Genomic DNA, 14,854 nt, shown 5'->3' on the forward strand with positions numbered 1-14,854 from the left:
AATCCCAAAGTGATGGAACCACACAAAGCTAACTTTACCAATTGGACCAAAGCTATAAGACGTAGAATGAATCAATAGCGTTAACTTAAACTGAAAAAGATGTGGTGGTAAAGATTTCAATGTTGCAGTATCTGAGCATTGCAGGTAACAATAGGTGCTTATGTACAGTTACCTAATTACAGTGAGGAATAATTTCATTTCAAATGTATAGTATATCAATGTATTCCTATAAGAATGATAGACTCGTACAAAAGTATAGCCAATTGATATTTTGTACAGAAGATCATGTCATGCTACCAAACATTGATGGTTCTGCTTCAAGAGGAAGAATTTTTCTCTGTTTTATCGCTGCTGCCCATTAAACCCTACTGACTGCCAACAATCTGTCACAGTAAATCCATGTAATAACTAAAACTTTACATCAATCAATTGCTTGAACAGCCACCTAAACAAAGAAAGAAAGAGAAGGAACCTCAATGAGGAAATATTTTACTCTGAATCATTCCAACAAGAAAAAAGAATTAATCATAAGAGGAAGATATTAAGTACTTGCATTCCATTTTCCAAAACCTAAAGGCAAGTCAAACCTTATGATTGCTCAGTTAGTCCCAACTATCTCTGCTTCTCCTGATGGCTTTCTTTTGTGAGAGAGCCTTCTTTTTCTGCAACCTTTTTTGCTCCCCTATTGCAGCTCTAAAATCACAGAACAGTGGTAAAATCAGTAACTTGTCAACATTACTATGCTCTCCTGACCATGGTTCAAAGTATCGATACACCTCTGTGTATCGGCAGAGGTGTATCAAAACATCAAGTGATGTGCCTTTCTTTTAGTTTTTTTTTTCAAATTTCAGTTAAGTATAATTATATATATATATATATATTATTTAATAAAAAAGGGGTTCCCGAAAACACCTGTAAACAGGTGTATCGGGCACCCAAAGATACAATACGATACACCCAATATGGGGTGTATTGTATCGATACTTTGAACCTTGCTCCTGGCAATCACTTGTTAGGAAGAATACTAACAATGCACAAAATTGGAGTATACAAGCATGAAAGATGGGGAAAGGAAATGGAAAAACAGAAATTTCTTCACAAATACAGACAATCATAGGTCAACAAGTAGAGTTACCAGATTCATAAAAAAAAAAAAGAATAAAGTTGCCAATGCGAAAAAAGCATGGACAAAAATAGTATTGACAAACAGGAATAGAGTAGAGTTCTTACAGTTTAGCAATCTTCTTCTTTTGCTCTTCTGAAGGAGGAGGTGGGACATAAGAAGCAGCGTCAATGATTGCCTCAATTTAAAAGAGAATGGATATCAGAAATCAATAGCCCAATGTAAATGTTAACAGAAGAAAAAGGTAAGCAGACCATCTGAGGAACCACAGACCAAATGTTAAAAGGCATCTTCATCAGAAACCATTAAATCCAGCAGATTTTTACCATTTGAGTCAGAAACCAAGAAGCTCGACCGGTAGGAAACTATTGCACAAGAAATGAGGAAGCAAAGAAACATTACTTCTGCATACCTGCAGTTTCTCCAGTGCATCTTCAATGTTACCCCTGAAGAAAGTACGGTTTAACAACTTTTGAACTATAAAAGCAAAATTTGTAACTAAAGAAGGGCAGTGGAAAGAAACTAACTTTTGTGTTCTGGTCTTTGTAGAAGAAATCACAATCTCCCCATCTTTGTTAATCCGATTCTTTTCCTGTTAATATCAGAAGGTAAAAGTTAGACATTGTATGAGTATAAAAACCATAGTAAATTTAAAAGAGCATTATGCTTGCTAGCAAACTTGAAATGCCCCTCCTGACAAATAAAGTCACAAACCATTTGCAAAATCCTCTCCCTGACTCGGTCACTTAGCCAATATGCATTCTTAACGTTGAAGCGCATGTCTACCTTGGTGTTCACTGTAAACATGATTTTCACACCCAAGTTTCAATAAGTACCAATGAGAAAAAAGGCAATAGAGAAGCAACATGACTAAAAGAAGCATGAAAGACTGGATAAAGTTATAATGTGAAAATTACTGAAGCTAACGTGCCTTTATTGACATTCTGACCCCCAGGTCCACCACTTCTTGCAAAACTAACATTAACATGATCTGAACAAAAACAAAAAAAAAAAAGAAGAAATTTTGTTATTTTCTGAGATCAATGTTATACCTCTTAAAGCAGTTAATGCATCAATAGAATTCATGTATCAGATTTCCTTTATGAATGCAGCCACATGCATACAAATAAATAAATAAAACTAGAGAAATGGCAAACATTGTAAGAACATTTTATATATTGCCAGCCACAACTCAATAATTTGAGATATGCAAGGACCATAAGAGAAATATGATACAACAGTTAGTGTGGGCACCAGTTGCAGTAATTGAAAGCACAAATGGCATGCCAAGGGACAATAAGAATAGAGCCAGTTATATGAAGCTCTTGATTCTTAATGCTTCTTACTTAAGACCTGATGATATTGCTGGAAAGATGCCCCTATGACCAGCAACATCAGTCTTCTAAAAGCATGAGGCACAAAAAAAGCATAAGGGCCTAGCACCTGAGGCACAAGGTAAGAAGTGCATCATACAAAGCGAGAAACAATCTTTGAGCTGAGCTCAAATAGCTCGTGGGCTGTAGCTCCAATGATCTGGTTGTTCGGATGGTCACTTGGCATCCCTCAAAAGGGGAGACATGGGATCAAATCCACATAACTACAGACTCTTCCTGATAAGGTCAGTGAACCTCACATGCACACTGCTCTGTCCCCACCCATGAGTGCCCCCCTATAATGTACATTATTTAATACCAAAAGAAAGTGGATTGTAGCAAAGTGTTTCAAGCATGTGAAACTTTCAATGTGCTTATCTATCTCCGAGTTGTATTATCTCAAATAGCTAGTATGACGTTTTTTTTTTTTATCAATAGCTAGTATGATGTTAGATGTCTTGCATTCCTAATCTTAGAATGTTGTGGTCTTTACTCTAATTTCTCTTGAAGGTCCTAGAGACAAATCTAAACAAGCCCATGCATGGGGTTTGGAGACTGTGTGTGTGTGTGTACAAAGTTGATGACAGATGTGTGCAGCCTTACCCCTGTACATACACAGAAGCTCTTTCCAAGATTTGAACCCTGGACCCCTGGTCACCCAGGTCGCAATGGAGCAACCCAACTGTTGCGCCAAGGCCCACCCTCTAGGGTTGAAAGTGAGATGTGGGCCTTAAAATGTGCATCACTTTTAAAGCACCAATCTGTCTTTGTGATCCTTGCAAGATTCTATAATGCATAGCCTGAATATGAGGCCAATGCTAGTTGGCTATACTTTTTAGAGGCTAATAGAAGTTATCTTCTTTTTCTTCCTAAGAGGTCAAACTCAAAAAGAAAAAGAAGTTGCATTAACATATAATACAAGGCTTAATGTACAAGATGGACATTATGAAAAAAAAATGTGGCCCATCAACAAATCTAACAAGCTTTACAGGTAATGACTAATGAAGATTGTTATAAATATCTTAATGCAGAAAAACATAGGAGTAATAGTTCTTCTAAAATTTATCAGTTAACCGAGGTATTTTCATAACTGTTCTGGTCTTAGTTGGACTTTTACAGGGTGGTTGAGTCTGAGTTGTTTCTATTTCAAATTTGGAGTACTAGTTTTATCTAGGAGTAGGTTTCTACACTAATCTTTGTGAAGGTCCATTGCTTAGTTACTTAGCTTCTCAGATTGGATGTAAGTAGAAGTTCCAAGTGGAGCTAGTGTGCTACGCAAGCATATATAGATCACCATTATTGTCCACCCAGGCAGTACTGGTGACCAGAATGACAGGTTCCAGTTTTTGACCATTTTGACAGGGTCAACAGGCCAATTGCCCAATTGAACTGGTAAACCTGCCAGCCACCCACTTCCTGGATTGATGAACAGTCTGGGCTTTAAAACACTGGGATAATAAAGAGTTGAGCCTATAAAGAGAGGTCTTAGGTAAAAATTAGGTAGTGTGTCCGGTTTATTGAGTTGTTTAAGTATTCTCTAAAACTAATAAATTTGAGTTTCTTATCAGATCTTTGATCTCTGAATTTTCTGATCTCCAGATTTGCTGCTCTTATTGCTATGACAATGATGTGTACTGTACCTACTGTTCTGGTATACTCATTTCAGGTTTGATTTGCTTGTGCACCTTATTATTAGCAGCTCCTACATTCTAGCTCTGTTATATCATCCAAGACACCATGTATATGTTTGGTTCCGTTTATGTTTATTGAGTAAACGTTTATTGACGATGCCACATAGGCGCCCCATCAGCAAATGCCTCATTAATTGCATTTGTGTGTATCGAAGTTTGCAAAAGCAAACTTCGGTTTCTGTGCGCCTCTCCCATTTCAGGAAGCTTCCTGAAACGGATAGGCGTTTATTGGCATTTTGCTGATGTGGTGCCTAATGGCGCCTATGTGTCATAAATGCCCTCATTAAATGTGTTTCTCGGTTTTGCAGTCACACAAGTACAAAATGTTTACTGAATAAACGTAAACGGAACCAAACACCCTCTATATTTACACAATGTGTTATGTGTCATCACTCATTAGCATGAAATCTCTAACTCATCTTCCAGAGTTAATTTTCATATATTATATTATGTCAGAATGCCAATAGGTGTTATTTTTTCTATAAAATAACCTTTTTTCCCTTTTTCAGAAAGAAAAGGAAAACCTCAATCTAATTGCTCATTTTAAATTTTTCGAAAGAAAAGCAGAGGCAAAGCCAAAATGGCCTAGATCTGCATGATATTAAAACAGAAAAAAAAAACAAAAATTCTTGTTATTTTTGGCCATTAAGGACTTAGCAAATAACATGTCCTTTCTATGCAATTCCTACTTTCCACCTTGACTGATAATTCATAAGTTCGAACTTAACCCCTCTTATCCCATACTGTCAATAAAGATGCCTGGTGCTCAGCTAGGGCACTTCCATCCTCTGCTCTCTTTAGATGAGGACCAACTAGCAAGAACTTCTCCACTTTATATTTTTTGGAACTCCAAAATGAATTTCAATTTATCAAGTTTGAGTTTTGCTTTCAGATCCTCCAACTGTTTTTACAGCTTTACATTCAACTTCCCATTGGATTTGGGATCATGAATCTTTTTTTATCAATAACAGAATTTCATTATATTAACATATAGAAACAACAGTACAACAATCAGAGAGAGTTAAGGCTTAACACTCCCAAGAAAGCAACAACAAGCTCACAATACAGCCCAGTACAAATGAACCCTTCCCACACCCTGCTGTTCCAAAGCATCTGCAAATGCATTTGCTGTTCTTTTCACCCACTGAAATTGTATTTCCATCCCCCTAGTTAGCCATTTGATTTCCTTTCTTTCATTAGCGAACTTTCAAAGGCCACTTCCCCTCTGCATCCAGCTCAACACCAACTTTGAGTCCCCTTCAATAATTAATATATGTGTATTCAGTTCCTTGCTCTTTCTAATACCTTCCAATACAACATAGATCTCAGCTCTCAAAGAATCCCCAATCCCGATGGACCTGAATACAATGCCAACACTTTCCCCTCCTCACCTCTGAAGACACCACCTACACCTGAAGGACCCGGGTTACCTTCACTACTTCCATCAAAATTTAGCTTTATAAAGCCATTGTTAGGTGGTGACCACACAGGAGAAACTATCGGCCGAGCCCAAACAGAATTAGCCACTTCCACCCAACTATTCAACAACATATCAGTAGACACATCATAAAAAGTTTCACAAATTTTAGCCAATGCACCAACCCTAACTGTTATGGCTTCAATAATTCCTTCTTTGCTTCTTTCCTTTTCGGAGAAAATTCTAGAATTCATTTCCTCCCATAAAGTCCAGCATGTAGCAGCCCTCACACATCTCCACATAATCCTTCCCCTTCTTTTAGGCCATCTAAAGAATGAGGAGCTAGAAAGACTTCGGATGTTTGACAAGGGGGGGGGGGGGGGGGGGGGGGTCCACCTGCAACCAAAAAGAGAAAGAAACCATCCCCAAAGAGAAGAAGCAAAAGGGCAAGAAATTAACTTTCACCATTGGCCTTACATAGAATGCACCGACTCAAGGACAAGCACCAATAAGGCCTTTTCCTTTGGAGTAAGTCACATGTGTTACATCTTCCCAAGATAGCTTCCCAACAAAAAGCTCCAATCCTTTTCCTTTGGGATCATGAATCTTATATTCACCATTTATTTTGCCATCTAACCCTAAGAACACCAACATAAATCCTTGTTTGTCTTCTAAATGAAGCAAGATGAAAAAAGAAATTATTTCAAAGTTATCACTAAATTGTTTAGGCCTACACCTGAGGAAGGAGAGCTGTCTCAGGCTTGTTTCTATACTTGTGACCTAAATTTGATGGGATAAAGTTTGCCTATTTGGCTTTCATTTTGGTGTTATATGATAGGTTATTAAACTACTTATCCAACAAGCCTAAGATTAAACAATACAGGACATGAACTCAGCAAGTTAAGATTTAAGACCAATTTACAAATAGCAAAAAATGTGTTGCCATCATAGTTGACTAGTATACCATACTTCTATCTTGGTTCCTACCATAAACTTCAACCATCACTCTAGGTTTTCTAAAATAAATGACAAAAAATAATTATTATAATTTGTAGAAACCAAAATGATCGCTAACCATCATTTTCTCTTGATTTCATTTTACATGCCAAGATTGCCACCTTTTCACTCGCAATTTCTGGAGTTTATCATCTCTTCAATAGAATGCTAAGTAGCCCATTCATGAATGAATGAGCTGCCCCAAAAGGCTAGAAATTTACTGTTCTCAGCAGTTAAGACTACTGGCCATGGTCGATTCTTGTTGGTAAATGAGCAATTAGCATTTTGGAAACAAAAGTAAGAATGTCAATTGAAACATAAAGGTTTCTTTTGGCATTGAGTCTTTGTTAAGTGGTCATCTGATATCCTTTCACCAAAATGAAAACTGATTTTTTTTTTTTTTTTTTTTTTTTTTTGCTTTAAGACCTGTTTGTTTCCTGAGGAAAGCAACACATCCAATGCTTGAACCAACAAAATTTACACCCAGTAGCATTAAAAGTACCACACCTTCAAAATAAATCAGTTACCTGAGGGATGCATCATCACCATCTGATATAACCAAAATCAAGTTGAAACTCACACGAAAGCTATAAATGTAAAGATATGCATGAACAAGGACCTGCTAGTACCATCTTTTACATAAAATTATCAATTGTCCCAAGTGATTACATCAGGGACATCCAAATCTAGTTCTCGAACCCAGAGAAAGGAACATAATCTTTAGAATCAACATGGAATATATAACAAGCATAGCCCAGGAGAGGACAAATGTTGAATAAATAGATCCTCCTACTCTTCAGGCTCCTCTCTTAAAAGATAGACTTTTGCTGCCATTTAATAATGTTTGGGTAAACCAATTTAGCAGAAAGAGAAGCATGTTTTCTCTATCCCATTTCCATATGTCTGCAGGATTTAACTCCTAGGCTATGATGAAAAGGGTTCAGTTCTACACTCAGACAGGCCGGTTTCCATTCATCTAAACATTGACTATAGAATGAACCCTCAAATATAATCATGAAATGGAAGGAAATCCACTCCGGACGATTTTTTGTGATAGATTACAAAGAACTGTTATGTTTGTGCCTTGAATTCTTTGTGGCGACCCGCTTCATGAATGCGCTCCAATTAATTTGAGAAAAACCCAAAGGCAAAATTTCATAGTGGTTTGTGGTGGATGCGAATACGAAGAGTCATGTATTTCGGGGGTTTTCTCTCTTGTATACAGAAGTCTGAGTCTTGTGAGAGATGAGTGAGACATTGGATGTATTTGGGGCTTAGGGTTTTCTATGAGAGCACAACTCTGTATTTCTTCTACATTACCTACTACATAGTGGATTTCTATTCCTCCTTCGCCCGTGGATGTAGGTTATAAGTCGAACCACGTAAATCTATGTGTTCTCTGTGCTTGCTTTCTCTTTATCTCTGTTTTATTTTCATTTGAGTGCCATTTCAAATCTATTTTCTTGGGTTTTTCTGCGACAAACTGGTATCAAAGCCCTATTTTTCGTTTGGCACTTATGATGTCATCAATGAAGTTTGATATTGAGAAGTTCGATGGTAGCATCAGTTTTAGTATTTGGCAAGTCAAGATGCATGCCATTTTGGGACAAGACGGACTACACAAAGTTCTGTACGAGAAAGAGAAGAAACCTGCAATTATGAGTGATAAAGAATGGGAGGAGTTAGAATTTAAAGCCCTAATCACGATTCAGTTGCTACTATCAAACGAAGTTTTGCGGGAAGTCGTTCATGAGAAGACCGTTGCGGGTTTGTGGCGACAGTTGGAGTCAAAATCTCTTGCTAGTAAGCTCTACTTGAAGCAACCACTGTTTCTGTTTCGGATGGCTAAAGGTACACCTATAAAATCTCATATTGATGAATTTAACTCTATTATCATGAACTTGCAAAATATTGATGTTAAGGTTGAAGATGAAGATAAAGCCCTTTTGTTACTTTGTTCCTTACCACCCTCATATAAGTCTTTTAGAGAGTTTCTCATCTATGGAAGAGACACCATTAGTACAGAGGATGTTAAAAGGGCATTACTCACTAAAGAGGTGATTGATAAAGACTTGACTATGAATAGGGGTGATAGTCAAGATTCTGGATTGTTTGCAAGAGGGAGGTCTAAGGATAAGGGCTCAAATAGTAAACCAAAGTCTAGATCAAAATCTAGACATAAGAACTTGACTTGTAACTATTGTCACAAGAAAGGGCACATTAAGTCAGAATGTTATAAGTTGAAAAATAAAAACCATAATGAAGAAAAGAAAAAGAATAACTCTACAAAGGCTAGTGCGACTGAGGATGAGAATGTGGATGTTCTCTTAGTGACATATGATAGAACCAGATCCAAGGATGAATGGATTCTGGATCCAGGTTATTTCTACCATATGTGTCCCAACAGGGACTAGTTCTCCACCTACGAATCTATTAATGGTGGAGTTGTATTGATGGGTAATAATGCCTCCTGTAAAACTGTGGAAAAATGAACAATTCGAATCAAAATGCATGATGGTGTTGTGAGAACAATAACAAATGTATAGCATGTACCGAACTTAAAGAAAAATCTCATCTCTTGGCACTCTAGATGTTGAAAGGTGTAAATATTCAGCTGAAGGTGGAGTTCTAAATATCAGTAAGGGTGCTTTTGTTGTGATGAAATGCATGAGGATAGGAAGTTTGTATGTGCTACAGGGTACTACTATCACAGATTCAGTTGCAATTTCTACATCATCTCTATCTGATTCTGACACCACCAAGTTATGGCACATGAGGCTAGGATATATGAGTGAAAGGGGACTTACTATGTTAAGTAGGAGAGATCTTCTTTGTGGCCAAAGTATAGGAAATCTTGACTTCTGTGAACACTGTGTTTTTGGGAAATAAAAAAGAACCAGTTTTAGTACAGTCGTTCACAAGACAAAGGGCACTTTGGATTATGTTCACTCAGATCTATGGGGACCATCACAAGTTCCATCAAAGGGTGGTGCTCGATATCTTCTTACCATCATCAATGACTACTCCAGGAAGGTATGGGTTTATTTTCTGAAGCATAAGAATGATGTATTTGTGACTTTTAAATAATGGAAAACTTTGCTTGAAAAGCAAACAAGAAAACAGGTCAAGCGGTTGAGAACAGATAATGGTTTAGAGTTTTGTGAAAATGAATTTAATGAGTTTTGCAAAAATGAAAGAATTGTAAGGCATCGTACTGTTGTCAAAACACCACAGCAAAATGGAGTTGTAGAACGTATGAACAAAACTCTACTAGAGAGAGCAAGGTGCATGTTGTCAAATGTTGGGCTCTCAAAGGATTTTTGGGCAGAAGCAGTTAATATGATTTATCACCTGGTAAATCGATCTCCATCTACAACCATTGAACGTAAGACTCTAGAAGAGGTATGGTTTGGCAGCCCTCCTAATTATTCAAATTTGAAAATAGTGCATATTTTTGGCAGCATATGCACATGTTAATGAAGACAAACTTGAGCCTAAAGCCAAGAAGTGCATATTTCTTGGTTAGGTTTCAGGTGTGAAGGGATACAGATTGTGGTGTCCTGATCTTAAATCACCAAAATTTATAGTTAGTAGAGGTTACTTTTGATGAGTCTGCTATGCTTCACCCAAGAAAGGAGTCTTCAAATTCTTGTAATGCAAATAAAACACAAGATTCAGGAAAGAAGGTGGAGTTAGAAGTTAAAAGTGCTTCCTCACCTTAGTTTACATCAGTCCAAGTGCCCATTTCTACTGAGATAGAAGAACATGTACAAGAGGAAGAAGATGAGGAGCAGTATTCTATTGCTAGAGGCAGAACAAGGAGAGAGACTAGACCACCCCAAAGATATGGTTATGCTGATCTGGTTGCCTATGCATTGTCAGTTGCAAAGAATGTTGATGTTACAGAACCCAATACTTATGTAGAAGCTATCTCGTCTGTTAATTCTACTAAGTGGTTGACAGATATGCATGAAGAGATTGAATACTTTCATAAGAATCAGACTTGGGAGTTGGTAAGACCACCTAAAGGAAAGAAGATTGTTGGATGCAAATGGGTTTTCAAAAGAAAATAAGGTACCCCAGGTGTAGAGGATGCTAGATATAAGGCACGATTGGTTGCAAAAGGCTACAGTCAGGTACAAGGTGTTGATTTTAATGATGTTTCATCACCAGTTGTTAGACATAGCTCCATTTGTGTTTTTCTTGCTTTGGTTGCCATGCATACTTTGGAATTAGAACAATTAGATGTTAAAATTGCTTTCTTGCATGGAGAACTTGATGAACAGATTTATATGCATCAACCCGAGGGTTTTGTTGTTGAAGGGATGGAAGACCATATTTACTTGTTAAAGAAATTTCTATATGGCTTAAAACAGTCTCCTAGACAATGGCATAGAAGATTTGACTCTTTTATGGTGGCTCTTGGATATTCTAGATGCAAGTATGATAGTTGTATTTATTTCAGGAAACTTGCGGATGATTCTTTTGTTTACTTACTGCTTTATGTTGATAATATGCTTATTGCAGCAAGAGAAATATCTAAGATCAACAAATTAAAAACACAGCTGAGTGGTGAGTTTGAAATAAAAGATTTGGGTGCAGCAAAGAAAATTCTTGGCATGGAGATTCAGAGGGACCGAAAAGTAGGGAATTTGTATTTGACACAACAGAAGTATGTTGAAAAGGTCTTAGAGCGCTTTGGCATGAAAGATGCTAAACCAGTAAGTACTCCTATTGCAGCCCACTTCAAACTTTCAACAAATTTGTCACCACAGACAGATGAAGAAGAAAAATATGTCACATGTCCCCTACTCCAGTTGGGAGTATTATGTATGCCATGGTTTGCACACGACCTGACATTTCACATGCAGTTAGTATGGTGAGCAGATACTTGAAAGGTACATCAGATACTTGTTCAGAGTTTGGGAGGAGTAGTGACAGTTTGATGGGGTTATGTTGGTTCAAATTATGTAGGTGATCTTGACAGGAGAAAATCACTCACAAGTTATGTATTTTCTATTGGTGGTTGTGCTGTTAGTTGGAAAGCTACTTTACAGTATACAATTGCTTTATCTACTACTGAAGTTGAGTCTATGGCAGTGACTGAAGCAGTTAAAGAAGCTATTTTGGTTGAGAGATTTGTTTGGTGAACTCAATTTGGGTCCAAAAGTGGTTGTTGTTTATTGTGATAATCAGAATGCTATTCATCTAACTAAGGATCAAATGTACCATGAGAAGACGAAACACATTGATGTGAGGTACCATTTTGTTCGTGATGTTGTAGAACAAGGAGATATCATTGTGAAGAAGATTGGTACTGCAGATAACCCAGTTGATATGTTAACAAAGCCTCTTCCTGTGGCTAAGTTCAAGCATTACTTGGACTTGATTGGTGTTTGCAGCATTTGAGTTTGCTCATTGGGGCTTTTGTTGGAGAAGGTGGAGGGAGATTATTATTATGTGATGCTTGAGAGAATTCAAGCCAAGGTGGAGATTTGTTATGTTTGTGCCTTGAATTCTTTGTGGCAACCCGTTTCATGAATCCGCTCCGAATTAATTTGAGAAAAACCCGAAGGCAAAATTTCATAGTGGTTTGTGGTGGATGAAAATACGAAGAGTCATGTATTTTGGGGGTTTTCTCTCTTGTATACAAGTCTGAGTCTTGTGAGAGATGAGTGAAATATTGGGTGTATTTGGGGTTTAGGGTTTTTTGTGAGAGTACAACTCTGTATTTCTTTCCATTACCTATTACATAGTGGATTACTGTTCCTCCTTCACCCGTGGACGTAGGCTATAAGCCGAACCACGTAAATCTGTGTGTTCTCTGTGCTTTCTTTCTCTTTATCTCTGTATTATTTTCATTTGAGTGCCGTTTCGAATCTGTTTTCTTGGGTTTTTCTGCGACAAGAACATATTTGATTTACCAATAGAAATTCCTAAGCTCAGTTTTAAAAACCATTGGCATTAGAGTATCTTCAACTTTTATTCAGGAGGAAAACAAAAATAACTATTCGACCGCCTCTATATACCAATCTCTGTTACAAGTCCTCAGTCGTTTGGTGGTTAATTTATATCAAATTAAAACAACAACTACGCATTGAAATGACAAAAGAAGCAGAAAAGGGGGGAGAGGGATTTGAAGTACCTAGAGTGATTTTTGGGATAGGCTCGTTGCCGGCAGAGAGAGCTCTCTCTTCGGCTTCTTGCAGAAGCTGCTGAACCTGCGAGAGACGGGATGATACCTTCTTTCCACCGTCATTGGAATCTGACGCCATGCACCGGACTCTGCCCGAGCTGATTCCATGGCATGCGAGGCGAAAGGCCCCACCGGAATTAGGAGGTGACGTCCTCCGAAAAGTCGCCCCGGATCTTAAGAAAGGAGACCGAGACAGACTGAAAATTTCTCTCAAAATCATGTTAGTGGTGGCTCTCATGGCAGCCATTTTCGTTCCGGAGGAACTCTATGGAGACTGGAGAGTGCCTCTGCGCTTGAGCTGAGTCCTGACTCCTGAGTGTGACCTCCCCTACAATCCACAGTTTAATTCTAAAATTTTCTAATTTTCATTCCACAAGAAGAGAGGGCTCCGTTGGGAAGACTTTGTGACACGTGTATGGCCAACAAGTTTTCCAATGTAAGGCCATCAATGCAATGGCATTCCAATTTGCAATGGGGTGGGTTACATTTGAAACCCGCTCCAATCTCCTTATTGGGCGGGCTAAGGAACGGCTGCAAACGGATTGGATCGAATTCGATAAAGAATATATTCGACCCTATCCGGAAAAATCCAACAGATCCGAATCCTATACGAATCCCCCGATTTCCAATATTATGATTTGAATTCGAATTTGAATATCTGATTTGATTTAGATTGTAATAAAAAACTTGATGATATAAATATATAATATAAATAATATATGATATTATTTGTATAATATAATATATTATAATATATAAATAATATATAATATATAATATATAAATAATATATAATATATAATATATAATATTTCATAATTAATGAATTGGATTCGAGTATATTCAAATTCAATCCGTTAATTAAATGAATCTATTTTTCCAGATCGGTCCAATTTGTTACCTTCAACTTAGCAAAAGAGGTATCTAAATTTGATTCTTATTTGATCAAATTCGGATTTATATAGGGCATGGTCCAACTTATTTGCAGCCTATTTGCAGCCCTACTCAGCGTTGAATTTCCAGATGCCGTCTGTGCGAAATATCAACTGGTCACTGATTCGGGTTTAGACCTACCCATATCAAACCCAAAAAAGTCAACATACCAGATCGGATCCGATCCAGATCTTGCCTAAATCAAATCGAATAAAAAGAATTGATTTTTTTGGTTATCAGTGGATCCAAATTCTAATTAGACATGTAGATGAGTTGAATTTGTATATATACCCAGATTCGATCCGTGGTGGAGGTTTAACTCGAAGGTAATTTCCCCCTACATAGTTGACTGTTGAGAGTTGAGAAGGGTTTGGTATAACCGTATAATTAGGGCTGCAATTTGGTGGGGCTGCCGGGCCCAACCCGAGATTTTGCGTGGGTTGAGCAAGAGATTTAAGGCTGCGGGATAAGCTGGGTCAAAAAAAATTTGAGTCCGATCCAAACTTGGGTGGGGTTGTGCTGAGTTTTCAAGTGGCTCGAGCCTAGCCAATATATAAAAAATATTATTTTCTTAATTAAACATATATACATATATATATAAATGAAATGGCCTTTACAGTAAAAAATAAATTTAAATGGAATTTGTACATTTTTTTAATCAATTCTACTCTTAAATCAGGTCAAAAAGCCCAATAGATAACTATGCAAAAATGTATTAAACCCAACCAACCTATTAACAAAGCCCAATTAAACCCGAACCTGGCCCAAGTTGCATTGGGTTTAAACTTAGGTTGGGACTGGTTTAATAAATTTGGGCATAGCCTCAGGTTGGGCTAGGCGCAATCCAGAGGTTTGCATCTTTAGGCTTGGGCTGGATTGCTCTTCAATTCAATCCGACCCAACCCATCCTAGTTGCACCCAAGATATAACACTTAACTTTCCAAAGCCTTTTTCCATTTAATATCTCTCTCTCCTAAAGTTTTCTCTCCATCTCTTCGCCTTGATCTGCCTTTATGTTCCAACTCGCCAAATAAGTTGGGCTTGTGTGGTTTGCTTGAGTTGAAGTTAGGATCGTACATTTGCTTTCGGACACTTGTCTTATAAATATCTCGGGTCTACCCTTGA

General features: G+C 37.6%; 1 protein-coding gene across 6 annotated transcripts; it reads right to left on the reverse strand.

Moving 5' to 3' along the window:
* Window positions 1–107: 107 nt before the first annotated feature.
* On the reverse strand, window positions 108–13,148 carry LOC104611345 (Class I peptide chain release factor). 6 transcript variants are annotated; one of them, XR_016085950.1, is made up of 8 exons: window positions 12,746–13,148; window positions 2,055–2,114; window positions 1,838–1,920; window positions 1,651–1,715; window positions 1,536–1,569; window positions 1,231–1,258; window positions 588–693; window positions 108–383 (listed from the first exon to the last, which is right to left on the reverse strand). XR_016085950.1 is itself a non-coding variant. In XM_010278379.3 (8 exons), exons 1-7 carry the CDS (start codon window positions 13,041–13,043, stop codon window positions 603–605), a joined length of 702 nt encoding a protein of 233 aa, XP_010276681.1. In that variant the 5' UTR covers window positions 13,044–13,147; the 3' UTR covers window positions 108–383; window positions 588–602. The 6 variants fall into 6 exon arrangements, 3 of the variants coding, with proteins under 3 accessions (XP_010276681.1, XP_010276663.1, XP_088760551.1); XR_016085949.1 differs by having other exon boundaries at window positions 108–445; XM_010278379.3 differs by having other exon boundaries at window positions 1,231–1,301; window positions 12,746–13,147.
* Window positions 13,149–14,854: the final 1,706 nt, after the last annotated feature.

The sequence above is a fragment of the Nelumbo nucifera genome, chromosome 4 (genome assembly GCF_055504915.1).
Source record: "Nelumbo nucifera cultivar China Antique chromosome 4, China Antique-T2T, whole genome shotgun sequence".
Classification (NCBI taxonomy): Eukaryota; Viridiplantae; Streptophyta; class Magnoliopsida; order Proteales; family Nelumbonaceae; genus Nelumbo; species Nelumbo nucifera.